At 39.0% G+C, this 27,982-nt stretch overlaps 2 protein-coding genes across 3 annotated transcripts in view; both read left to right on the top strand.

The window, feature by feature from the left end:
• Window positions 1-9,093, top strand: part of CPNE1 (copine 1) — a 63,907-nt gene extending 54,814 nt beyond the window's left edge. Inside the window, exons 15-17 of the mRNA XM_007429027.4 lie at window positions 1,480-1,613; window positions 3,986-4,222; window positions 5,290-9,093. Coding sequence (XP_007429089.1) covers window positions 1,480-1,613; window positions 3,986-4,222; window positions 5,290-5,406 — 488 coding nt within the window. The 3' untranslated portion in view covers window positions 5,407-9,093. The remainder of the gene's footprint in view (window positions 1-1,479; window positions 1,614-3,985; window positions 4,223-5,289) is intronic.
• A 7,164-nt stretch (window positions 9,094-16,257) lies between these two features.
• Window positions 16,258-27,982, top strand: part of LOC103060450 (fer-1-like protein 4) — a 62,891-nt gene continuing 51,166 nt past the window's right edge. For both annotated transcript variants that reach the window (XR_015798432.1, XM_025167159.2), the window contains exons 1-7: window positions 16,258-16,355; window positions 19,205-19,260; window positions 19,902-19,990; window positions 20,929-21,028; window positions 24,426-24,517; window positions 25,745-25,786; window positions 27,396-27,551. Coding sequence is in view for 1 of the 2 variants with exons in the window: in XM_025167159.2 (XP_025022927.1) it covers window positions 16,277-16,355; window positions 19,205-19,260; window positions 19,902-19,990; window positions 20,929-21,028; window positions 24,426-24,517; window positions 25,745-25,786; window positions 27,396-27,551 (614 nt within the window). In the remaining variant the exon portion in view is untranslated. The remainder of the gene's footprint in view (window positions 16,356-19,204; window positions 19,261-19,901; window positions 19,991-20,928; window positions 21,029-24,425; window positions 24,518-25,744; window positions 25,787-27,395; window positions 27,552-27,982) is intronic.

Below are 27,982 nucleotides of genomic sequence, written 5' to 3'. Positions count from 1 at the left end.
TGGGGACAATCAGTCAAGATAAAGTACATGGGCATCATCATCATTATAGGGTGTACCTAAGGATCTGAATATTAGAAAACTGTATTCTCTGTTTAAAAGAAATTAAGCAGTAGTATGATTTCATCTGATAGTAAAGTTTTTGTTTCCATAACATTCAGTTTGGGATAAAACATTAGTGTAAGTGCGGGAGCAAAAATTAGTTTATATGAAATAAGATAGGAACTTGTATTGCTTAGCATGGAACCCACAAACAGCTCTAGTCAATGATACACCTTAGCCAAGAAACAATTGGTTTTTAGTTCATACCTATCTTTTCTTCATTCTTTATTAGTTTTTTTTAAATAAAACTTGAATTTTCTTAGAATTATTTAATACCAAATGTATGTAGTATATATATTAGTTGCAGTCCAACCATTTTAAGGCAATAACTTTCTTCCATTAACCCCCCCCCCCCCCAAAAAAAGCATTCAAATTTTCTGGAACTCTTCATCAGGCAAAATGAACTTAGTATTGAAGTTGATTTTTGTTGATGGTCAACACAACTGCTTTTGTTTTTCATGCTATATAAGAAATCACTTGTCCCCTATAACCTTACCCAACACTGGAATAATTGTTGAAGGCCTTTTCTAAATCACTTTGCCATCTGAAGTATGGCTGGTACCTGTGAAAGAATCCCTTTTGTTGTGTGGCAAGGTGATGGAATTTCCTCTCAACGCATCTCAGTTCCATCACAGCTCACTTTTTGGCACTTTCAAGAGTCTGGTTTTTTTTTTTTTAATGATGTTGTTGTAAGCAGTGGTATAAAGACATATTCCACTGTGTTTCTATGGTTTGCTGGCATACTGCATTATTTTAACAGTTTTAACACAGAGAAGGATAAAATATCTAGAAATAAAATAAAAAATATCCAAAGTCTGTTAAGTTGTACACTTTGGGTAGGAGAATTTTTAAAAATTACCTGAAACTCTTAGGTAAGAACTTCATTTTGAATAGAGTGAAACCTCAATTCAGTAGGCGAGTTGTGGGAATAGTGTTTCATTACTCCCAAATGTGTGTTAAATCACCACAAATGATGTAAAATTAATGTTAATGTAATAGCTTCATACAGACTAATTTGGATACAGTGCAGTTGTTCTTTATTTCAAGGAAATGTCCAGACAGAAATTTGATCTGTTACATTATATAGGGACCCATTAAACTGCAACTGGGACTGTTGGAATTGCCATCACTAAGCGATGCAGTCACATGATGTTATGCTTTATGACCGCATCGCTTAGCGATGGGAGTTCCCAGTCACAATTGCCATCGTAACCTGAGGATTACCTGTAGGTCAATAATCAACCTAATCTGAGTAGACTACCATCCCCATTTCTTTACCAGTACATTATTACTTGGTGCTCTTTATATTGAAACAATTGAAGGATGCATATAATAGTGTATCCAAAGTTTTTCAATAATCCTGCTATTTCCTTGTTTTAGGAATCCAAGGAATTATAGATGCCTATAGACAGGCCTTGCCTCAGATTCGTCTCTATGGTCCAACAAACTTCTCTCCAATTATAAATCATGTTGCTAGGTTTGCTGCTCATTCAACACAAGAAAGGACTGCTTCTGTGAGTTGGCTTGATGTTTTGTTTTATACTTTTACTTTTCATTTAATCTAGGGGACTCAAATTCAAGTTCTCGCAAGTGTTGCATGAGGACCAATTTGTTAGCTCAAGGGCCACCACACCAAAAACATTTCATTCTTTGATAGAAAAGTTACCTCATTGTAATAATTATGTTTTAATTCCTAATCTACTGTAAGGTCATCCAGATGTTAAAAAATTGCAACTTTCAGCAGCTCCAGCCAAAGGTGAGGAGTGCTGGGCATTGTAACTCCACACCATTAGAAGCCTTCAGGCTGTCCAGTGAAGACAGATCATTTTCAAAGAGAAGCTTCAGTTTCCAAAGAAGACACATCTTCCCTCCTCCACAGCCTCTGATTAAACATCAAGGCCTTTTGCTATTGGAGCAAAAGTGGAACATTCTCTGCCACCCAGATGTTCTCTGCCACCCAGTAACCCTCCTATCCTTGGCAGAAATCCCAGCCAATTATTACAGCTCACTCCTGCCTCCCTTAGCCTCAGTGGTGGCCCTAAAAAGGCCCTTCACATCTCTTTTCTTGTAGGAACAACTTGCCTACCTGCCTGCCTCTTCCACAAAAAGCTTCCTAGGTGCATTGAGGTTTTTTTCACCAGAACAAAGCCTCTAGTCCCTGATCACCTTTTCCATGGGGACAGGTTGGGGAAATGGTGCATGGAAGGATGCCACAAGTCTCTTTCTTTGCTCTTTTTTCCTTTCTTTTGGAGAAGATGATGTTCTTTTCATTACCATTTTCTTACCTTGAAGTCCAAGTTTGAAATGTGTGAGCAGGGGAGAACCAAAGAATGGCATTCTTTGCTGCTGCTCCTAGCTTTGTTTTGCCAAGGAATTTGTGGAGGAGAAACCAAAGAGAGACATGCAGCCTGGACAACTCATGTCTGCCATATGTAGGAACATGCTGCTACCAACCCAGCACTGAGGCGATACTCCAGTCCTGGCAGCCTCATGTGGCTTCATCTTGCTCCTTCCCTTGTGATAAGTGGGCAACTGCCACCATTGCTTCTGCTTTCTTGAGCAGTTAGGCAACAGCCGCAGCTCACACAACAAAAAAAGCAGTATACAGTACTTCTCCCTATAATGGCCAGACCTCCTCTAGCCTAGCGGTTGTCAGCCCTTCAAAGTAGGCCAATGCAGAAAAGAGTACAGGGATTATAAAAATGCTACTTTATTGTTGTAGGATATAATAACAACCTCGAAAGCCTGCTACAGTTTCCCTCTGCCCTCTTTTATACCAAACAGACTCAAGGTGGGGTTTATTTTGAATCACTTTCCCATGCCTTCTACTTCCCCAGGATTTTGTCCTAACCATTTCTGTGTTCCTTCTGCAAGGTTATATATGAATCCTTCTACAGCAGCTGAGTGCCAGTGCCAAGTAGCTCAGCTCAGCTCAGCTCAGCTCAGCTCAGCTCAGCTCAGCTCAACCTCCACTTGCCTTTTCATAGTCTTGCCCTACAGGGCTGAGGAAGACAGCTCCAGAGAGAAGAAAACGGGGTGGCATCTGCCTGCATTCAGGATCTATGCCCATTTGTCCCCCTTTCCAACAAAAAGCCTTCAAGCTTTCTTGGAGGGAAGGCTTGTGAACAAGGCACTGGAGGCAAGTGAATGAATGCTTCCATGCAGAGTGTTCAAGGCAAGGTAGCATGAGTGGATCAACCATATGTAGGCTGCAGAAAATGTGGTTGTATGTGTCCTGTGCGCCATGAGTTTGAGACCTCTAAGACTCCCTTTCCTAATATGAAGCTAAGTGGAGTCCTTGGGTTTCTCTGAGCTTAGTTGTTTCCTTGCAGATGTTTCATTACCCGACTAGGTAAAATCTTCAGTGCGGAAGGGAATGGGTTTGCTCTCTGTTTATATACAGTAGCTTGCCCTGTCAGTATTGGTGGGGGAGGTTTCCCCCCCCCCTTGGTAGTTCTTACTAAAACATACAATGTTTTAGAAGAAATTCCATAAAGTGGGAGCTACTTTTGAAGACAACGTATCCATACCTTAATGTCAGACCAGTAAGTATAACTCACATAAAGGTATAGGCAATTTTTCGAGTGTCCTCTAAAATAAATTAAACAAAGCAAAACCTGAAAATAACTCTTGAGAACAGAGCTGATATTTAAAAATAATTGTACTGTTCTTTCCAATCCATTCTATTTTTAGTATATATGCTTTATGAGGTTATGCAACATGGAATACTTATCACCTTTTTTAAACTCTAATTTTAAATCTGTGAACCAAGAGAAAAATAAAAACCAGACCTATATTGTATTGCATTTCAGTCACTTATAACATTTCAACACACTTGTTATGTTATATTTAATTAACCTCTATTGATTGGTTTAATTTTTTGCAGCAATACTATGTCTTACTGATAATCACAGATGGGGAAATAACTGATCTGGACCAAACTAGGCAAGCCATTGTAAATGCCTCCAAGCTGCCCATGTCTATCATTATCATTGGTGTTGGCAGTGCTGAGTTCAAAGCCATGGAATTTTTGGATGGGGATGACGGTGTCCTGAAGTCGTTGGCAGGGGAGCCAGCTGCACGAGATATTGTCCAGTTCGTGCCTTTCAGACAGTTCCAAAATGTAAGTTTCCAAATTTATTTATTTTTATACATTACATATGCTTTTATGCTGTTTCAACCATTTTGCTATCGGGATGTGACTCTAGCTATAACCAAAGAATATGGAGCAGGGCTGGGGAATCTTTGACCCTTGGAGGTCAGTGGATCCACTGGTTCTGCAGTAAGTGAAAATTGGAAGCCCACATTAACTGGAAGGTCACAGGTTTCTCCACTCCAGTGATAAACAGCAGTATTCATTGTCAGTTGACATAAATAACTGTGTGAGACTGACACATTTTAGATCAAGAAATGTAAGCTTAACTAGGGATGTCTTAATAGGTAAATCTGAACAAACTCTTGATGACAGTGATACCTGGAGCCACTGATCTGATGTTCAGAGTTCTAGAAGATTATTGCACTTTTTTCTAACACCAGATACTGGTTCTTTCAGAGGCAGAAGCTTGTAAAAGATATAATTCTGCCCATTTCTTAGCCATATTTAACAGCACAAGAAGGCCTCCCTCTTCTCCTTTGGATCACAAATTTGCCTTCCTTTGTCTGTATTGATTATTCTGATTCACCATGGTTAGAGTCTAGTTGGGTAAAATGTTGCACCTTTGCCGGTGCTGATCAGATTTAGTTTTGAATTCTGCTTAAAATCTGTCTTGCAATCTTTGGAATGAAAAACAACTAACACTATAACCTTATCCACGTTAATAAGGAAGGGTGTGACAAAATGTATGGGAGGAAAGGTATGTTTCTCTTCTGATTTTGTAACCAATTATTTTTAAAATTTTAAAAATTACTGCTTCAAATGCTGGTATTATAAAATGTAAAAGATATTTGAGGCAAACTACAGTTTAGGAAATGCATAATTTTACTACTATTTTTTTAACTGAAATGGTTCAGTTATACTAATTCTGGGTAGCAGTATGAAAACTGTGGGCATTTCTCCACTGCTTATCCTCGTATGGTATTTCCTGATGTTATCTACTCTCCCTGTTAAGTTTCTTCTTATATTGTGAAACATATGGTGCAGGTACTTTGTACATGTATAGCATTCATTTCTTTACATTTTCTTTTTCATAGGCTCCTCGAGAGGCACTTTCCCAGGCAGTATTGGCTGAAATTCCTAAACAACTAGTCTCCTACTTCAAGAAAGCTGGCATGGCTCCTCTAAAATTGCCTTCAGAAAAGCAGCCATAAAGTGAAGAATATCTTTATTGTTTAAATTAACAGTAAAGAAAATAATATTGCAGATAAAATGTTTAATAATGAATAGTATTTATCTTCTGGCATATAATAACACTGCATTCAAAACATTTCTGTGGTTTCTGTGTATATTGCTCATGTTGTATGCAGAAAATGTATAGGAATTCTCATGACTATTTTTTCTCAAATCATAATGCTATGTAGCGTGGGATCAAATTAAGAAACTTGGGTTTAGAACAAGATTAAAACTTTGTAGTATATTTTTTCTGTTGAAATTGTACCACCTGAATGGGGTTTTAGCAGTGGTTTTGGGAAGGTGATGGTACTTACTAGATCACTAAATGGTTGATGGTTCCTGTGTTTGTACCCTCACACCTTTCCTTATTAGCCATAACCCTAAGCTCTTTTCTGGTTATTTTTTAAAGGAAATTATGATCATGCAGAAGTAGTTGTTGGAACTTTGATACTATATTATTTTTTTAGCACAAGCCTATATTTTGTGCAAGATAATACCTCTTCTGATTACAAGAATGTCAGATATGTTACACATATCAAAAATTCACTAAAATAGTTGACCTATGCACGATTTCTTTCCCTAATTTGAATGCTATGAAAATCTAGCTGCTGTGAACCTTTTCTGTGTATATGTATGTATGTATATATATAAATCATTTATTATATATTGCTGGACATTTCTTCTGTCAGTAGAAAGACAAATTTCTTGCACTGATATAGCATTGCCTTAATTTTTGTGTGCCTTTATGAAATGCCAAAGATTTAAAACTATTTTCTTCATAAAGGAATTTTAATATACATTTCCAAAACCTGAATACATATCAATGTTTAATTTTTTAAATGATGCTATTTGCATTCAGACTTGTTTCTCAAAGGCATTTTGGTCCTTATGTTTCAGATTATGAGTATTTTAAAATATATTTCAGATAACGTATTTCACTGATACTCAGTGGAGAACTAGCAGGAAAACATGAGTATAATTTTCAAGAATTGCTGTGCCACTGATCCATGACCTTCCTAATTACAAGACCCTCAGATGCTTTCAGTTATAGCAAAAACTATTTTATATTAAATAATTTCAGTTGTATTTTTGGAAAGTTCATTTCATATTTTCTATAACTTTGGGGTATGAAAGCTTTTTAAAAGAAAGTACATATCTTATTGATTTAAAGGAAAATGTGTTTGAATAACTTTAATGATTAATAATATCAAGTATTATTTACAAATCCAAACATAAGGAAATTAAATCTGTGCTTATATAGTGAAATAGCCTAATGCTGAAATTGCAGTTTGATCCAAATAGAGCTGCTTTCTTAGTGAATACATCAAGCTCTAACATGCTTAAAATATAATCACATTATTTATCATGTTACATTTCAGTTGAAATGAACTCTATAATAGTGATATAGTGTCCATTTTCAAACCCTTGAGAAAAGTTGCTTTGACTGTACTTTCTAGAGAGGTCTAGACCTATTCTCTATCACAATAGATCACAGGACACATATAATAAATTTAAGTTTTAGGGAGGCTGTTTCCATAGTTCAATCGTGGAACCAGTTATGAGAGAAGAGATTATATTTGTTTTGCTTTGGGATCTTTTAGGATTTCTCATTTGACAGGGGTTTGGATTCAATTTCTAAGGCTTACTCTACACTCATACCAGAATGGTCACAGTTGATTTCTAAGATGGTAAAATAGATCATACCAATTTAGACTGTAGGTGGGAAGCATTCAGTAATTTTAATAATTATTTGTATTAAAATTAAATATTTCTCTGAAGTAGGAAATAAGAGTGCTTTTTTATTTGGAGGAGCATTCAGAAGGTATTCTTACCCTAGCACTCCCAAATTATAGAACCCCTTTTCTATCTGTCTCAAGTATTGTTATAACGTTCTGCTGCATGTGTATACCATGTTTCAAATTGGGTTTCAATGGGAAATTTATTTCTTTTTAAATGGTATATTGTGGAAAAAAATTAAATTATAATGGGGTACAGGAAGTCCCCAGTTTAAGAACAAATTCCGTTCCCAAGATCTGTCCTTAAGTCGAATGTTTATGTAAGCCAGAACAGATTTTTTGTATAATACTATGTGAGTAGTATTATGTAATGAACTCAGACTATTGTCTATCTAACTTGAATCAGTGTGTATTTAACTCGAATTTTACTACAATAGGCTCTGTTCTTGTGGGAGATCAAGGGTATCAGGAAGAAGGGGGTGCATTCCAGGAGGGGGGAGGAGGCAAGAGGCAGCATAGTCCACAGGGGGATTGTGAGAACAGAAAGAGATTCAGGATAGCCGCTCCCTAGAATCTTACAGGGTATATCCACTAGTTGCTGTAGTATAGATTGAGTTCGGCAAGATTCTGTCTATAAGGTGTAAGCAAATAAAGGGACTGGACTGGACTGTTTCATCATTGTTCTTGGGCCTGACAGTTCTTAACTATGGGTCGTCTGTAACCCTGGTGTTCTTAACCCGGGGACTACCTGCATTTTCAGTGCTAGAAAAACAGAACATTGTAAAACAACTGCTATTAACAGTTTAGACTAACTTTACACATGTGCAGATTTTAACTTTTCCAAAGCCAACTTGCCAGCTTGCAGTGTCATGGCAGAGCAGGAACTTTTTTGAGACAAATACTAGCTCCAACCCAGATAGGATGGAAATGCTGCCTTTCTATAGGCAAGCTGCAATCCTTTGGAACTAAAAGTTCAATTTTTCTTTCTCTCCTGTATTAAAATGGAAGGCACATGGCACCCAGTATACGAAATGATCTACTTTTTCTTCTCAGTTACTTCCATAATATAGAGTACTGCATGGATCTCTGTGCACATAGCAGAACCTCAGTTGTTTGCAAGATCAGCTGTACAACTGCACCATAATTGTAAAAGGGAGGAATTCTGAAATACACTGTTTGATTTTTTTATCAAATTAAATGTAAATTGAAAAGATTTAGCTTTTGTTCTGGTAAATCTGGTATATAAAATGGAAGTGTAGGCTTCAGCTCCTCCCCCCCCTTCATATGCACTCCTACATTATGCTATTTTATATATGTGTGTGTATGAAAGTTTCAAGGCCATTTCCCAATATAATCTCTTGATGATGAGATTAGTAAGTATGGTCATGCCATGGAGAAGCCTATAAGTACTTTGTCCTAGGTCAGGTTATTTGTTCCTCTAGCATGGAGTTGTCTACTCTGACCTGCAGCAATTCTTTATGGTTTCAAGCAGGGATCTTTGCCAGCACCTGTTATATGACCCTTTAAACTAGAAATGCCAACACCTGAACCTGCATTTAAAGTAGATGTTATTGTTGACATATCACCTTTCCCCCCACTTCTTCATGTACGTAAGAAGTTTCTCTGTATTGCAACCATATGAACTTGCCCTCTTCCTGACTGGCTGAATTCATTTCATTTTATTGACAATGCTTTCTGTTAGGGCCATTGTCACTGTTGTGAAATAAAATTCATCTCTGGAAAGAAAGTCCAGGTCTTCAGAGAAACGTATATGAGAGAATAAAAAGTATGTCAGGCCTTTTTGAAAATTGCCTGCTTGGACGGTCTTCTATTGCACTGTTTGATTAAACATTTAATGGAAATAATGTTTCTAATGTAAGAATTCCCTTCTGTATTACATATTCTATTAAATCTCCTTATAAAACATAAGTCTCTTATTTGAATCAAACTTCTCAGGTGTGGATGAAAATAGTTTTCAGTGAATTAGGATCTTTTTATATAGTCTGACTTTTTAACTAATTAATGTGGATATTTATATTTTTAACTGTTTTGGGGTTTTACTTTAATTGTGAGCCGCCCAGAGTCACCCTCCGGGGGAGATGGGCAGCATACAAATCAAATCAAATAAATAAATATTACATAGGGAACTTGGGGAGATGCCTAATATATACATAAAAGATAGGAAAACTTCACAAATCATATATTTTGGCGTTAGTATAAACACATCTTGAGTGCTGTTTGAATCCCCAGCTAGTGTAGCCAAAGGCCATACTGACGACAAATTCTGGAAGTCCCAACGTGAGGAATCTGATCTCCTGACTGAGAATTTTGATGTGATGAGCGATTTTCAAGTCTTCAAGACAGCTATTCTTCCAGTGTTTTTCCAGGATATTTTGGTGCCTGCCACAAAGCACAAGATTCTTCACACAAACTGACAGTTCATCTTATTTCCATGATGGTAACAGGGTAGAATCCTCTGTACCTAATGCATGAGGCGAGTGAGTGGGGCAAGCCAGGGAGGCTGTGTGTGCTTACAGTTCCTTTATGAGGGGAATGGCCAGAAAAATGGCTACCTCTGAGCAAATGCTGCCAGAAGTGGTTGCAACACTAGGTCTAATGGTAGAGCTGGTCCTATCATTAGGCACACAAATGGTTTGAATAGGCAAAAAGCCATAGTCTCTCAAGGAAAGATTCTGCTTCTAAAAAATTTCTGGCCGAAACAAATACACTAGAATGTGTCCTACCTTAGTAAATAGGTTTATTTTAAGAAAACTTAGCAGAACTCCATGGAGGAGAAGCTGACAATTGTTTTTATGTGCAGCTTTCCTGTGGAGCAAAAAAGTATTTAGTCAGCCACCAATTGTGCAAGTTCTCCCACTTAAAAAGATGAGAGAGGCCTGTAATTTTCATCATAGGTATACCTCAACTATGAGAGACAAAATGGGGGGGGGGGGGGAAATCCAGAAAATCACATTGTCTGATTTTAAAGAATTTATTTGGAAATCATTACCCACTGCTTGGGTAATATACTCTTGGCATGCACTCCAGACATTCTTTACTCATTCCTCCCAAGAACACCCCTACCCCCACCACAATGAGGCTGCACAGCAGAACTTGGGGGGAAGAATAGTGATAGTGTCTAACCAATAAGGAATTACAAGTGAACATACCCACAGTGTATATACCAAGAAGGATCTGGCTTCTATTTTAGCAGTCCTACAAACCAAAGTGGATTTGCTGTGTATCAGTTAAGTATAAGCATTTCATGCCTGCTAGTGGTTCTCAGTTGAAAAGTTTATGCCCTGCGAAATACAGTTTGGCAAGGCCTGTTCCAAAAGGTGACAAAAAGTTTGTAGCACAAGATTCAAATTAGTTCATCAGACATTGATTATTGCTGTGTGCTTTTGATATGACTCATATGACTGCCTTCTCCTTTGGCATAAGACTCTATGCTGATTTGGGGAGTGGCTGGAATGAAGTTCCACAGCATATTTCTGGCCGATGAAGTCTCCGTTAGTTGTTTTACTTGTCTCTAGTAAGCATAGGGGCTGTTAAACTCACTGGATTTTCCAATCAAGTGTGATGACTTTGGCACAATTTTGAGCTATTGGTTGCACTGACATTTGCAGGGATTGAGGGGAGAGAGACAAAAAATCAAGATGGCAGTCAAAGTCCCACCCCTTTTGTACATATGTCAATGTTATATCTGTGTACAAGATGTGGGACTTCAACTGTGCAGCTCCAATCACCATCTTGATTTTTTTTTAACACTCCCTTCTGTGGATACCACCAATTGATTGCTTCAAGTAGTTTTCCAAATGTGCAAAATCTCCAGAATTTTTTTTCACCCCTTCAAAAGTCTTAACTTCTTTTTTCAAACATAAAGAATATTCAAATAAAAAAATGCCACAATTGAGATACAGCAATGTAAATAAACTTACCCTAGCAGCTTATCCACTCCCACAAGATGTGATGGCAATTAGTGTTTAAAAATGAGATCAGATAAATTTGTGGAAGATAGTTGTGCCAACAGGTTACTTAAAATTGTTAAATGGAACCACCTTTTTAGGCAAGCAAAATTCCACTAAACAGAACACATCTGAGAAAGATTGTTACCTTGTTAATTGTTTTTCTGGATTTCTAAGAAGCAGCTGGGTGGATACTCAGGGTATCAAAGTTCTGAATCAGTCCGCCTTGGTCTAATGCAGCAAAACTCTTACCTCCCTTCGATATCTCTCTTGAGTTTACTCAGCTTTTTATAGTCCTGTTGGACAAAAAGCATAGTGGAAAGCCAATGTTTAAGTATTTATCAATACAGCATCATGGCTGAGAATAATTTTTGAAAGGGCACATGCCAGAGCTATATGGATCAAATTGCTTGAAGGCAAGCCCAATATTTTCTTCAGTAGTCCGTACAGGATCTTATGAAAGGTCGGTTTATAATGAACTGATATTACCATGCTTTTACCTAATCAAACAAATCTTGTTATACATACATAGTTAAGTGTTAGGTGTCAGGTTTCTTCTGGATTGTAAGTCTGACTTTGAATAACCATGATGTAATGATAAAAAGCATGGAAAATAATACTATGAAAAACATTAGAGGTGTTTTCCAAACAGTATTAGTGCAAGCAAAGTATTTCTCAGGGCATTGACCCTGTCCACTTCCTCAGGTCCAACAGGTTCAAACTGTTCCCAGATAACAGGGCAAGACTCCTCCCTAGACATCTCCACCAGACCTACAACAAGGCCAACGTCCCAACTGAGAATGAATCAGAGCGACTTTGTCCAACAGGTGCTCAGTAAATTCCTCCACACACCCCTATAAGAGGTCCTCTGAGCCCCCATTACCCAGGAGGACTTGTATCACTCAAAACAGAGCCATAGGATGGCTATCTGCGGATGCAATAAGGGCGGAGAAGTACTGCCACTTCACTGCCCTTACCGCCACTAGGTAGGCCTTAATAGCAACTCTAACCCATGTTCAGTCGAGTTCGTCCCTCATTGAGCACCAGGGATACTCTAGACATCTCTTGCTTCATCTCCCTCAACTCCTCCGTAAACCATGGGGAATGTCAGGATCCTCGAGAGGGGAGAGGTCGCATGGGCGCAATCCAATCCAAAGCCTCAGCCGCTCCCTTATTCCAAGTGACGACCAAGACTTCGGATGGGCCGTGCAGCAAACCAGCAAGAACAACCCACAGCTCCCTCTGGAACCCATCTGGGTCCATTAGTTGGTCGGGGCAGACCAATCTAATGGGTCCAACCTCCCTGCAGTGGATAGTGGCACTAGAGAATCCCATGGTAATCAAAGTGTGATCTGACCATGACAAGGAGACACCAAAAGCTCCCCCAATTTCAGATCACATAGCTACTGCTCCTACAGGAACACCAGATCTGGTGACCCCCCCCCCATGTTGGGCTCTGGATGAATCTGGGATAAGCCCATGGCCGTGATGGTGGCCATGAACTCCTGAGCAACCTCAGACCCCACTCCTAGCAAAGGCAGATTGAAGTCCCCCAAAACCATAAGTCTGGGGAACTCCACTGCTAGCCCAGAAATGGAGTCAAGGAGCTCAGTCAGGGAGGTAGCTGTGCAGCAGGGAGGCTGGTACAACAACAGCAATCCCAACTGATCCCTAGACCCCAACTCAATGAACAGGATCTCACATCCAGTGACTTGGGGTACAGTGCCTCTGAAAGCCGTAAGAGCTTCCTGGATGATAACCACCACACCTTCACCCCTGTCCTGAGATCTCGGCTGATGCCACACCCGAAACTCAACTGGTCATATCTCCGAAAGGGCTGCCCCCTCCCCGCTTCCAGACCCAGCCAGGTCTTGATGATACATGCCAGGTTGGCCTTCTCATCAATGATTAAATCACTAATGAGGAAGGCCTTATTACAGATTGACCTGGCATTCAAAAGCAGCAGCTGAAAGCCAGGGCCTCTGAAGATCTGCTGACAGGACTTGAGAATGAGGAGCTGGAACGTGAGACTGGCATAAAACAACAGTCCTGTGTTCCCTGAGAACAGCCCGCTCCCCGTCTCCCACCATATCTCCCTGTGCCCGTCACCACCATAATCCCTTGGCCCACCCCCATCCTCCCAATGGTAGCCCCAACCCCATATCCTGGCCCCTCAATTCCCAAGGCTGGGAGTCTCCCACTGTCCTCACCAGCCACCCTTGGGAAGGGAAGCTGGGAGTCCCAAGGCATTTTAGTTTCACCAGCTCTCAGCACCATCAGGGTACCCAGCAATCACCTCCCCACCTCACTACAACACATTCACACACCCTAGCATTCACAGGACCCCTCCCTTGCTGCTTCCACCAGCTAAAAGAGGGTTCCCTTTGCACTCACCCCAACCAATTTCTCCTCTGGCTCTCACCCAGAGGAAGAAGGCAGTTCAGAGTGGGAAACCCACAGTCCAGCACTCAGGCACTTAGTCTTAGATGGAAGCCAAACCTTTCTTCCAGCTAAGGCTACCAGGAGGAAAGGCAAAAGGCCTCCGCAGGGGAGGGGGTTGACAGCAGCCTGCCACTCCCCTGCCCCCCGGCCACCACCCACACCTCCACACCTCAATGTCCAGCACAGAGAAGATGATGCAGAAAGGGAGAAAATGCCACTGAGTCACAAGCACAGCGACAAAAGAACAGGAGCGGCCTGTACTCAGGAATGGCCTGTCCTCTGGCCTGCTCCTCAGCCCGCTTGACATGAAACTCAAGCGGTCCTCCGAAGCAGCCTGAACAGGTCCTCCAAAACTAACCCAAGCTGCAGCCAAATTAAAAAAAAACCAAGTCTACAATAAGCACACACAGTAGACGTGGCCAGCAAGCGCAATCATGCTTCTGCATAGCTTATACTCCAGTTCACTCCTGCTCGCTCCTCCAGCCCAAACAGCCCAAACATATCCTGGGCAGTCCAAAAACTCAGCTCCGTCCAAGTGCCACCCCAAAAAGCACACACATACCTCCATGTGCAATCATGAGGACAGCCTTAGTTGGCTTCCACTCTCTCCACCATCTTTACTGTACAGTACTTCGAAAATAAAAATGTCAGAGTGCTGCAACCAAGCATTCTATTTGCAAATATTCCCAACATGAGCACTGGGGATATTGTTGGGAGTAGAAGGGCATTAGGCCAGGAATCAAAGGAAAGCAAGATTTCACAAGTAGCTTCCTTAAAAAAAAAGTTTGCTTTAGTTCTTTTTGGCTCTTGCCAACTTCCCAGAAAAATTGATCATCTCAACTTTCCACAGCTTGTTCCCAGGAATGTACTTCATCAGCGAGTACCTGAAAAAAACTAAAAGAGGACAGGATGAAGTAAGCACCACACTTGGAAGGCTATTAATCTTGCTTCCCTCATGTAAGCCCATCAGTAAGTAAGAGAGAAAGAGAGAGAGGGAAAAAAAACCCCTTGGATATTTTCCACCTTGATTTCCTGACCAGCTCTTTGTGGTCTGGTCTTCCTCTTCACCTTTGTTATTGCAAACTGTTTTATGAGCCCATCTGATTGCTCATGGAGATTTATGACTCCAGCTGAGTTTGGCAAGGAGCAAAGCTGGTTCTGGTAAGTCCTCTTTCTTTTTGTCTCCAGACATATAGGCTGCAGCAGAAATTAAGAGTGTTTTGGGTGAGTGTGATGATGATGATGATATCTATTTATTACAACTGCGCTCCCAGAACACCTCCCTTGATTAATATTGGGCTCCTATTCCTTTTGAAAAAAATGTTTAATATCAATAACTTATCACTGTACTGTGCATGTAATTAATTAATTAATTAATTACAATTTAGAGGCCGCCGATCTCTAAGTGGCTCTGGATAGCTTACATTAAAAAAGTAATAATAATTTTAAAAAATAAAACTAATTATAGCATGCCCTCTAATTTTTAATTTGTATTTTTATATCAGCTTCTTTTTTAAAAATTATTATATACTCCACCACTTAAAAACAGCCTGTATTCCTGGAATGTGAAAGAAGCATTGTATTCGACTTGATATTCCACTGGTTCCATGTTTTTCTGCTCAATTCTATAGCTTTCTTTCTTTCTTTTTTTTTAATATTGAACACTAGGGACAGGCAAACTGTCCAGGTGCCTTCCTCTGAATTGCCCCAAATTTTATCAGATTGGAAGAACTCATGCAAAATATCCTCATTCTCACAAGAATTTGCTCCTATAACTTGGTTAAGCTTAACCTGGGAGTCTGTGAGTTCCATTGTAAGACTTGATGGGAAAGTAGTATGCTGCAAAATAATCTTTCTTCGTAAGAATGCTGCTTGACTCCAGGTATACACAAAAGGAATTTTTAGAAAATGGAAAAACTATGAGGAATGTGAACTGCTATTTCAGAAAAGTGCCTCCTCCTGCCCAGAAAAATGATGGTAGGTCTGAGAGACTGGAGGAGATGGGGAGAGGAACTTAAGGATGGCTTGTCCAACCAGGCAGCCAGACTGACAACAGCCATTCTCAACATTCCAAATGTGTGTTTCTGCCCAAAAAGATTGATAGATTATTATTTCCCCTCATGACACCTTCCAGTTGTGTTGGGACTACAGTTCCCAGAATTTCCAGGCTACATGCTGGATGGTTATTCTGGGAGCTGTCCTAACCCATCTGGAGGGTGTTAGGATGGGAAAGGGTGGTCCAGATCTAAGTTCCAGTCTAGTTTATGAATGCAACCAATTAAATTGAATTAAATCAAGTGTTTGGGGATAACTGGGTAAAAAGTCATCACAACACACATACACAGAGTATGTTACAAGGTGCTTTTTTAAAAAGGGGACAAGCAGTATTATTACTTTTTTAGTTCAACACTGAAATCTGTGTACCTGCTATTTTTGGGCTGGTAATTGCATTTCTTAAGAACTGAGTTTGTGCCTAAAGCAATCTTCCTGATTTGGGGGTGCAGATGCTTGGTTACCTGCCAGCGCTGTACAGAGTTACTATTATTGGACAATGTGTGACTTGCGGGTGGAGTCTGGTCAGCCAAACCTGCTTGGCAAGTCCCCAGGCCTGACTCACTGAAGAGACAGGTGGAGCCCTGCTTTGGCAGCGGCCGTCACACAGAGGCCATCAGTCCTGCACGGAGCCAAGCCCACGCAGCACCATGGCCCTGAGTATCAGCATCAAGAGGGTCTCCCAGCTGCCAGGGACCGGGGAGAGACAGGTGCACATCAGCTTTCGAGGTGCGGAGGACAGGGAGTGGGGGAAGATGGGGTGGGTGGAAGGAGATGCACACAAGGTTTTGGGAAGAGGGAAGGCAAAATCTAGTGGTTTAAGATTCTGTCCTATTGAAAGCTGAAATATAGCTCTGTAACGGATGTTTCCTAATGATAAAGAGCTTGTAGGGCTTATATACAACATAGAAAGATATGTGAACCTGCCAGTTATTCTTTCTGTGAACTCTTGTCCTTCCTTTTAGGGATGTGTGCACATCTGTGTGTTCACTGACACAAGCAGAACACATTCAGGCTTAATCAAATCAATAGCAGCAACCAAGTCTTACAGTTCTTTAAAGGGGAACATTTATTATAGTTTAAAGTTTTGCAGACTGTAATCCGCTTTGTCAGAATACTATCCTATCAAAGGAATATTATATATATTCAAACATGATTGGAGGGAGGAATATTAGGAAAAGGAGAAAAAAATTAAATTAAAATGAAGAGGAATCCAGCCAATGAAGGAAAAAAATCTAAGATCGATTACTGGGTAAAGAGTTCTGGAGAACCTGAAAACCTTCACGCCCATTTCTGCCATTTTGGCTGATCCTAGTAAAAGCATCACCCCACTGTAGATTTTGGATCTTTAAAGAACTGTCTATCCTCAGTTTCCCCTATTTTCTGAAATTTGAAACTATGTCTTAAATTTCACATCCACCTCAAGCTCTGCTTCCAGCAAGATATGGAAGCAGACTCCAGAACATAGAATACATATTAAGGCTGGGCACACTCACTTGTCTGAGAGTAAGTCCAGTTGCAATCAGTCTGGTTTATTTCTGAATAGACTTGTATAGAATTCTACTATTAATGACTTAAACTGGCAGCTTTTGTCACTGGAGAGGAAACAGTGCACAATTTTCAAAAACAGTACTAGAATTCTGAATTTAATGTCAATAAGATCCATTCTGTATTTCCTACAAGGTTACTTCTATAGAAAAAAAAATATAAATATATAAGGTACAGTAATCTCTTCCAAATAAGTTTAATTAGCCTATTAAGATACTTCATATTTTTCAGCACACGTTCTGATCAATATTTTAGTACTTTGGATTACCCACTTCACAGATCATTTGCTATTCAATGGAAATGTCTTATAGCTTTTTTGTCAGCAGTTATTTCCTCCTTCATCTTCATTTAACTCCAACTTCCCATTGGTGGTGAGTCAGTAGCTGATAATGGTCTGGTGTCCATTTTTATTTTCCACTGCAGTGTAATATTTAGAGTAGATGTTTGTTCCCATCTCTCTATCTGAAAGAGGAAGTGAATTATTAAATAATATTCTAATCATAATCTTTGGCCATTTCCCCACTAGCCACTTATCACATCTTCTAGCATTACCCAGCCACTGATGATCTCTTCATTACTGTTATATTAGCACAAGAGTGATTGGATATGGCTCTAGAAGATGCTATGCTGATTAGTGGGGAATGACCACTGTCTCCATGGGTGTTTTGTTCTGCTTCCACAACCTATAAAATCTCTCAGAACCCAAATATATATCCATGTCATTCCTACTATAGAACTACACATTTGCCAGATTGCATGAAACCTCCAGAAATGTTCAAAAGTTATCACCAAAACAAATGGTTTAATGTGAAGTACTGTAGGAGTAAATTATGAAATACTCAACTGGAGAATAATATTAACTATATTTAATTTAATATAAATAAAATGAACTTTTTATATGTTGTCTTGACCATCCACTACTGTTTTAGAATGTGACCTCAAGTGGACCTCAACCTGAACAGCTATGCAACCCTAGTTTAATATCAAGAATAGGGTCATTTATCTCATCTGACAACTTATCATTTCTCTCTCCTGGTTTTTTTGCTTCTAAAGTTCCTGATATAATGGGTCTGGAAAACATGAGTCCCTTCCTCTGGTTTTTGTATGTGTATTTTGAACATAACAGACTCAGCACAAAGGCATCCTCTATATTCTGTGTAGTAGTTTAATTTTCCCAAACTTGGATTTCTTCCAAGTGTATTGGGTCTACAGTTTCAAAATTCTCAGCATTTGTACAGGGATTTTGAGAGTTATAATCCAACAAAATTGGAGGCACCAGGCTGGGTAAAGGTGGGCTAGGGTTTAGGTCAGGGAAATTCACCTTCAAATGTTCACCAACTCTCAAATGAATCTGCCTCACATAGCTATTAAGGGATAAAAGTGAAAGAGCATATATACTGCTTTGGAGTCTGTAAATGATAGCAATGGAATGAAAGAAAAAATACTATAGAGCCTCTTCAGATAACTGGTTGCCCAAAAAGTTCTCAGGGGTAATTAGCATGACAGTTGTGAAACCTCAGTTTACCAGACCTCAATGTAGTGGACACACGTAGAATGGACCAATTTTAGTAAATTATGTGTACAGAGTTTTACATGATTTCCACCTCCACTCTTGGAGATGATTTCATGACTTTTACATACTTCTGACCAAGGAGTGGTGGTGGAAATCATGTAAAATCCGTACAAGGGGGCATGATGTTATATGACATCTGTATCGCTGCTCAGAAAGCTTAAAGGAAGGTAGACCATAAATACCATTCTGATAGATCCTATATATCCCTTCCTGCAATCACTGAACATGAGAACCTAGATAGCTCCTAAAGTTAACACACTGTATATGATCATCTAAAGTGCAAAGGTCTATGAATTTAATTCCCAGGAGAGGATTTGAACCCCACAGGATAACATGTGGCTACCAAAAAATCCCAATTTTTTAATGTGGTTTTCTTTTAAGGATATACAGTATGTTCCTTCACAGAAAATTCATACCAGTATTTCAAAAGCTGGACAAACTGTACTTTTTTCCCAAGGGTTTACCCAGAAAACAAAGAAGATACGTTGTGGCCAGGAAGCAGTCTTTGGAGAGGTAAGGAAGTATCACACTCCGCAGGAAGACTGAACTTTCAATCATAATCACAGTTCACTGATGTGTGGGGGAAAAGTATCTCTCCATCACACTACCCAGGCATCTCCAGAGTAGGAAGTAGTACAATCTGGTGAAAGCAGGGTTGCATTATTAACTGTAGAACCCCATTCTGCCATACAATCTAATTTTTGTTAAACTATATAATTGCATAATTTCTCAAATATTGTAAGCCAGTATAGTTCAAAGACCATGCTGTAGCTTCAGTGAATCTAAAGGACACCAGAATGAGGAAAGTAGTAATCACTGAATGCAGATAATTACTACAAACGATGTCTCATTGCTGTTGGATGCAGGTAGTGGTCCTGCAGCTTGCTGTTGAATTACAAATCTCTTGAACTGTAGGCAGCATGATGATGGTGGGGGTTGATGGGAATTCCAACAGCATCTGAAAAGCCTAATGTTACATGTCCATAATTCAGTGTGGGAATGCTAGAACGTTCTGTCATTAGAAAGATAAATGAAATGTATTATGGCATAAACTCTCACAATTTTTGTTATCTGTTGAGATTGGACATAAACAGCTGGAAAAAGGACTTTTCAGAAACTTTTGGTATTCATTCTGGCATTATTTCATTTTTTAGCTCTTTCGCTGGCCACATTATGGGAAGTTCATTATGGAAGAAATGCTGATAGTTAAAGTTTACAACTGCAGTAAGGTGTTCAGTAACAGGTATGTTCATAACTCACTGGGAAAATCTTTCTGCTATACTCCACTTTAGGCAAATTATATTCTTTATGATTTGGTGGAATGGAGTGGACCTTGGTTGGCACAATTATATCAAGCACAGTTAACTAACATGACCCTGACAACAATTATATCTAAATTACATTTTAGGTATTTGAATATCAGAGTATTAAAAACTGGCTAAACTGGAATTAGAAAAAAGCATTAAATCCTGCGTATATCTAACCCAGAACTACACTCTTTTTATTACAGTCACTTGAACACATACAGGAAACCACTAAAACTACCTAGATGATTAATCATTAATTCATGCTACCCTAAAAATAAACATCCCATTTTTCTAGTAGATATGCCTTCCGCTTTTGAGGTGGTGGGGGCATGCTATCCAGGGTGCAGGAGAAGCAATGGAAGACACTGGTGGAAAATGTAATCACCAAGAGAGAACAGTCAAGCAATTGTAAGATAACGAATTGCTAGAGTTTCTCCCATTTAAACTTTTATGCTTTTCTTTTTGTAGGTAGCATCCTCCAGTGCATGATAAAAAAGTTATATTTTTAGGGACATGTTATATACAGAAGAAGGACTATGATGTTATCTAACCACCATTTCAACATAATATGGGTTTACACATTTTGCTACGCCATAATATGATTTGCTTGGCTATAGCTAAGGTAATGTGTAAACCAAACACTGTGTTTGTAAACTATGGCTCAAGGTTTAGCATTATGTATGAAATAGGCCTCTGGTTTATTCAATAAACCATGGTTAAAACAAACAATGTCATAATGAAGGTATGAGATCAATCCAAATCATTCCATCAAACACTCAAACCCAAACCAGAAGGATTGAGATGGGAGAAGGCAAAGGATGTGGATATTGTTTGTTAGACTTTTCCCCCCTTTATCTTGGTTTTGTTTTTGTAGATTACTTGGCACCTTAGTTATCAGCCTTCATCAGTTAGTAATGTCTGGACGACTAAACATCAGAGAGGCTCTTGTTGACAAAAACCACAGCATTACTGGGGTAAGTCATTTGGCTAGTGTGGTAACACTTAAAATGCACCAGTGGCATGACCCAAGCACCTCAGGTAGACCTTTTGAGACTACCACAGAAATACGTTATTCTCTTTCTGCTGCTGAACATATCCTCAGTCATCACACAGTAACTCATTGCAAACTCCAGTTCCTGGCTATCCTTGGAAAACTCCTTTTCCCCCCAGGCTTCAGTTTGTATGAAATACATCTTCCAACATATTTCTTCCAACATATTTCTCCAAGTGTCTTGTGGGCACTCCTGTCCTCACTTTGGAGACTGGCCAGGCAGAATCCACCTGGATTAGAAGGTAACAAGGGCCTTGAATCACAGAAGGCTTTATGGGTGGTAGCCAGCAACTTCAATTAAACCTGATCTGGCATGCAGTGCAGTTTCTGTAAAACTGGAGTTGTTTTGCTGTAGTGTTGCAGTGCCTTTCATGCCTCCCACCTTTCATTTCATGCACTCACCCCAGTTTGGAGAGAAGCCCTAAAATAGAGTTTTGGTCACGCATAACATTGCTGCCATAGCTCAGGATTTGTGTTAATAAGATTCGTTGATCTTTTATCAGGCTTCTGTCAAACATCTAGGCTGGAAATTGCAAAAATAAACTTCCAATGATACTAAGGTTCTTATAAGTAGATTTAGTGTAAAAAAAAAAAAAAAGGAGGGTGGGAGAGAAGAATGAAACATTTATGAAAGAATTCCAGTGGCTGCTATGTATCAAATGCAAGTCCTATTTATAGTGAAATCAAGGTTCACTATAAATAGGACTTGTGATTGTTTCTCCCACCACACTTTTTTTTGGATGGGAGGGACATTTCTTCCTATCTCTTGTTTTGGTAATAGACTGATCCAGTATCAGACTGCATCTTTGTGACGGTGTGAGAATTAACTCTTACACCTGATGCTATGGTGAAAGGAAGAATTTTGAGATTTTCCAGCATGTGGTAATAGTTAACATATTTTACAGGCATGTTGATATAATACAATTGTGAAATTTTTGAGGTGGTGTCTAAATAAATAGTGCAAAGAAATTAAGGTTAACAATTAAAAGGAATTGGAATTAGAATGAAATATGGAGCAACTAAATGGTTCAAAATTGAAAAAGGCATGTGCCAAGGTTGTATACTGTCATCCTATTTATTTACCTTATATGCAGAATATATCATGAGGAATGCTGGACCTAAGAAATAAATGTTGCATCTCAGATATGTTAACGATATCACTTTGATGGCTGGGAGTATGAAAGACTTGAGTAATTTCTTGAAGCTGAAAGAAGGGAGTGGAAAATCTGGTTTGCTGCACAACATTAAACAAACAAAGAAAGAAAGTTTATGTCCACAGGCAGAGAAGTTGAAGTGGTAGCAGACATTTATCATTCTAGTTTTAAAAGTTCATAGAATAGCTGACTGTAGCCATTAAATAAAGAGATGCCTACTATTTAGGAGAAAGTCTATAACTAATCTACTCAAAATATTTGAGCACAAAAATATTACATTTACCACAATGGTACGTATTGTTTTGGCCATCGTTTTCTCAATTCTAACATCTGGCTGTGAAACTGGACTCTTAGAAAGGCTGACCAAAGAAAAATAGATGTCTTTAAATTGTGGGTACTGGAGACAATTAGTGAGAATACTTTGGACTTCAAGAAGAACAAAGCATTCATACTAGAGGAAATAAAACTAAATTGTTCATCAGAAGCATTAATAATAAAGCTAAAATTTAAATATTTTGGCCAGATAATATTAAGACAAAAATTACTGGAGGAGACCCTGGAGCCTGGAAAAGTCAAACACAATTAAAAAGAGAGCAACAAGATATAAGGTAGTTATAAGTACTGATGATACAAACATGAGCTTACTAGAATTCAAAGAAGTTCACAGATAATCCTGGTGAAATCGTGTTCATTAGGTCACAAAGAGTTAGAGGTGACTGAACAACAAAACATTTGATAATTGTTTTAGAATTCAACCTTACCACTCAATGATCCTCTTAGCTAGCTATCAGGAGGCTATTTTGCAAATTACTAGACAAATGCATGTAGTCCAATAGCTGGACTATGTATGGGGGGGGGTTGTTGTGATGGTGGTGATGGTGTGTGGGGAAATGCCTTTTTTGCTTTTTTTTTTTTAATGAAAGAAGGGGGAGGGCTGTGTGTAATTACATGGAGTGCTGGAAGCTGGAGCAGTGAACTCAGCAACTGAGCAATTTAGAATTTGGCAATTCTAAAGCAGAGATAATTAATGCTAATTAGCTTGTATTCTCTGAGAACCATTATTGGCTAACTCAGGGTTAACAGTAATTGACTGAAGGCTCACAAATATATAGACAATATTATGTTGGATCCCTTTCAATGTGCAGATGATGAGTACAAGTGGGGAAAATACAAGTTGAGTTTACAATGCTTTGGAGATTGTTTGCAGATAGAAAAGATGGTGCTCAATAACTAATTTGATAAAATTATTCTCATGTTTATTGAATATGTGTTTAAGTATGCTTTCTCCTGAACAGAGATCCTTCAAATGTTATGGGAGAGATTTTCTTTAGAACTTGGATCATAAGTCTCAATATGCATAGGCAATGGTTCATTATACACCTATTGTTACACTGAACACAAGCAACAGGACATGACATAAATTGCCATTGTACTATTTTATAGTATGATTAAAATTCCAGCCCCAGATTGTTGTTGCTGTTTTAAAAAAAGATCCATATACAGAGAAAAATAAATACATTTATGATATGAACTAGTCTTTTTTCTAATATACTAGTTTTTGAAATACAGGGGGTTTTCTACTCAGAGATGAACATCCCATTTTCTGAATGCAGAAATGATACTGTATTGTCCAGGAACAGATTGACTACAGTATGCAATGTGTTACTTTGATTATCTGAGCTTTTCAGCCAATTTCAGGCCTTGCAGAGGCAGTTCATCTGCCCAGAGGTGCCAGGGGTGAACTTTTAAAGAACCTCCAGCTAATTTTACTCATTACTGTTATTTTCTCTCTCTCTCTCTCTTTTCATTTGCTTGTGTGTTAATTATCCCCAAGATTTGAATGGCCCCCACCATACTGGTGTTTCGGAGGGTCCCAAAACTAGTGTGATTGAAGCCCCCTTTTCTTCTTTTTCCTTGTTCCCATCTGAGTCTGTTTGCCATCTTTGTTCTTTTTAAATTTGTGTTGTTTTCTTATTTTTAATTTTTCTTAACAATTTGTAAACTGCCCAGAGTTGCTGGGAGTTGGGCAACATATACATTTATATTATTATTATTATCCTCTATGAAGTTTTGTTTTTGTGTGACCTATGCTTTTTGAACAAAAAATCCTCCAAACGTTTGGGGTTTATAATATTTGTAGTCCTAAGTTTTACTTTTCCTTTGTAGATATATATTGAATTGGATTTGAGATATCAGCCTCCGGATGGTGCTGCAGGGACATGGGTTGAGGAAGATTTTGTCTACCAGATGAAAGACAGGTACTGGAATCTGTACTACGACATAACTGTAATCATGTTTAATCCTCTAAATGATGATCTAGCTGTTTTTCAGACTAAAAAGTCTAGCCCATGCTTAAATAACTGTCTAATTAGAAAGTTATAGAACACTTTGCTGAAATCAAGATATAGTCCCACAGTCTGATGAATTTACCTAATCGAAAATGAGATAAACTTAGTCTAGTAAGACTTGTTATTGGCAAATCCAAGCTGACTGTAACAATTGCTACATTGTTTTCAAGGTGGATCCAAGGTAATCACTTTATGATCTGCTTTAGAATCTTCCCAGTTATTTTTTTTTCCATTCTGGAAATTGTTTGGAAATGTGCTTTTGATGTGTTCTTTTTTAAAAATTCCTAATTCCTAATAATTGCTCTGAGTTTATTAAAATTCATTTTCTTGAGCTTGACTATACTCCAAACTTTAATTTCCCTTAAAATCAAGAACTCGAGCATTACTTGATCATCTTTTTCCTAATATTCCTACTACTTCCATGTTATCAACAAAGTCTTCTCTGTTATGTCAAGCTAAAGATAGCTGATTCACTTTTTGGTATAGCTAATTGTCAGAATATATTTATTACTGGGCTTATATACCACTTGACTCTAAGCAGCGTATGTACCCAACTTCCTGGAAGGAACATGCTTGGTAACTTTGTTTTTTAACAGATCTGGGGGTAATTAAAGTGTACTCATTTCTAATAGTCACTTTTTGTGAGATGGGTGGTATCTGAATTTGAAATATAAATAAAATAAATAAATATTTCACATACATTTGCAATTTGTTTCTGGAAAGCATAATAATGTCTTCTCCCTGGTTGGGCAGATAGTGGAAGATACTAACAACAGTATTTCTTCTTCTATTTATTTTAATCCAGATGCTCTCTAATATATGTTGATTTATTCTTTTAGATTTATGAGCAAAAGTGAGTATTTTTAATACAGAGTGCAACTTCTGCATTTCTATTGCTTATTTTCCTTTTGAACAAATTACATTGTTCAGTTCAATCAATCAATCTTGGATGTGTTTTAAACTGGATTGAGATGAATTGGGAGATGGAAAATTACGGCTGACTATAGAACTGAAATTCCCCAGCTGGATGAAAGGGATTTGTAGGGAAAGACTCAAAAAAGTTATATCAGTAACAAATTTCAACAGCCAACGTTTGTTTGCTATGCATTACTTATGTTTTATTTTTCTTTATTACAGTTCTGAGATTATAATTCGCAACCCTGGATTTGATGATTTAGAGTAAGTAGCATATTCTTTATCCATATTATTGAACTGATACCATATATGGCTGCTGTAACAAGCGTGTAGAAGCATATACAGTCCATGTATTGGTGCAATATTCCAAGTTGTGTCCCCCCCCCTTTTTTTTTGTGCCTTTGAGTCAGTGTTGTCCCCTTGGCAAGATTTTGGAAGTGGTTTGCCATTGCCTTCTTCCTAGGGCTGAGAGAGAGTGACTGGCCCAAGGTCATGCAGCTGGCTTTGTGCCTAAGTGGGGACTAGAACTCATGGTCTCCTGGTTTCTAGCCTGGTGTCTTAACCACTACACCAAACTGGCTCTCAAGTTGTAGTATTGCACATGTAATATTAGTCTGCTTACAACTCATATTTCAAGCAGATCTCAAAGATCAACTCAGTAGTGCTTGTGATTTACAAGATACAGGATAGCAATGGGACAGTAATGGGTAGTGGTTTCTACATGAAGCCACTGGGTGAGGCCACCCAATGGCACAGTGTGAGGTATCATTGGTATGCTGATGATACCCAGCTTTACATCTCCACCCCTGGTTGCCCAGTAGATGGAACAATAGGCTTCAACTCAATCCTAGCAAGACTGAGTGGCTTTGGCAACTAAGGCCCTCTGGTTCTGGGGACTTTCTATCTTTAGTTCTGGATGAACTTGGACAATCCCAAACAGAATTAGTGAGCAATCTGGGGGTCCTCCTGGACTTGCAGCTCCTGTGGCATTCATAGCCAGGAAGGCCTTAACACAACTTTGTGTTGAGCATCAACTGCACTCATTCCTGGACTGGGATGGCACTCATGCCTTGGTCACCTTGTTTGCCAGCATGCTTCTGGGTTCAATTCAAGGTGCTGGTAGTAACCTATAAAGCCCTTCATGGCATGGGGCTGGGTTATTTGAGGGACCACCTCTCCCTGATTAGGTCTACCTTTTCCATTAGGTCCAGCAGGAGAGGCATCCTCCAAGTCCCATCTATTTGGGAATGCCGTCTGGTGGGACACAAGAAGAGAGCCTTTTCTGCCACAGTGCTGGCCTTTGGAATCACATCTCCCCAGAGATTAGAATGGCCCCAACCCTGCTGGCCTTTCATAAGGCCTTAAAGATGTGGTTTTGTCACTGATCTTGGAGAACCAGATGTGTGGCAGAGCCCATGCTGTGGCTATGTTGATTTGTTGTTGGTTTTTGTTTTTTTACTTTGGCTGCTGATTATGCATGTGTTGTTTTTATGTTATATGTTTTTATGGCATTTTTAACTGTTGTTCACTTCCCAGGGTCATGAATTTGAGATGGGTGGCCATATAAATTGAAATAATGAATAAATACGTTTAAATCTAGTTCACTGAAATCAGAGTTTTAGGGCACAATTCTCTGCATTACTATTTAGTAAAGAATTTAATGAGATGTGCTCCCAGGTAAGTGATTCATCTTATACAGATTAAGCTAGTGCTAGTAGTAGTAATAGTAGTAATAAAAATACAGTAGCAAGGGAGTAAAGGAGAACTGTATGTAATGTTCTTCATCTCAAATTGTACACATTGCATCTGGAGATAATAGAATTATGATGAGCACACCATCCTTGTAATTCTTAACTTCTGGTGTGGGCTACAGGGTGGCTGATGCAAAACGAGCTGCTGACCTGGATAGGAAGGCCGTAGTGCTGGGCAGGAAACTTGTCAAAGGTCTGGAGATGGATGATGAGGAAGATGATTACTACGATGTATCTGATATGGAGTTCTCTGGGATTGTCTTCAGCTCTGTAAACAGGTACTTTCCCACCTGAGCAGTTAATAAAGTAGTGCTCCAATTTCTTCCCAGAAGAAAACAGACTTCAACCTGATACATTCCAGATACATTAAACTGCAATATCCAGTATCCCAAAGCTGCTTTAACTATGGTGCAAAGATTTCTTTATTTCTTATCCCATCTTCCACCCAGGAGCTCAAGACAGGTTACATATCACTCTCCTCCTATTTTTCTCCATGACATAGGTTGGGCTGAGAGAGAGAGATTGGCCCAGAGTCACCCACTGGACTTCTGTGGCTGAGGTGAAAGGTGCCTTGCTAACCATTCTTAAAAAAACAAGTCCTTGTGATGTCTTTATCTCATTTCCAGTCCACCACATACTCGGGCTGAGGGTAGGGGGGATAAAAACAGGCACATTTTCCTGCTGGCTTTTAAGCAGGGCTTAAAGAGGG

This window comes from Python bivittatus, unplaced genomic scaffold (assembly GCF_059951505.1).
Source record: "Python bivittatus isolate LINGU-HERP-01145 unplaced genomic scaffold, Pbiv_v1 ctg000700_np1212, whole genome shotgun sequence".
Lineage (NCBI taxonomy): Eukaryota > Metazoa > Chordata > Lepidosauria > Squamata > Pythonidae > Python > Python bivittatus.
This window is presented reverse-complemented; position numbering and strand designations above follow the sequence as displayed.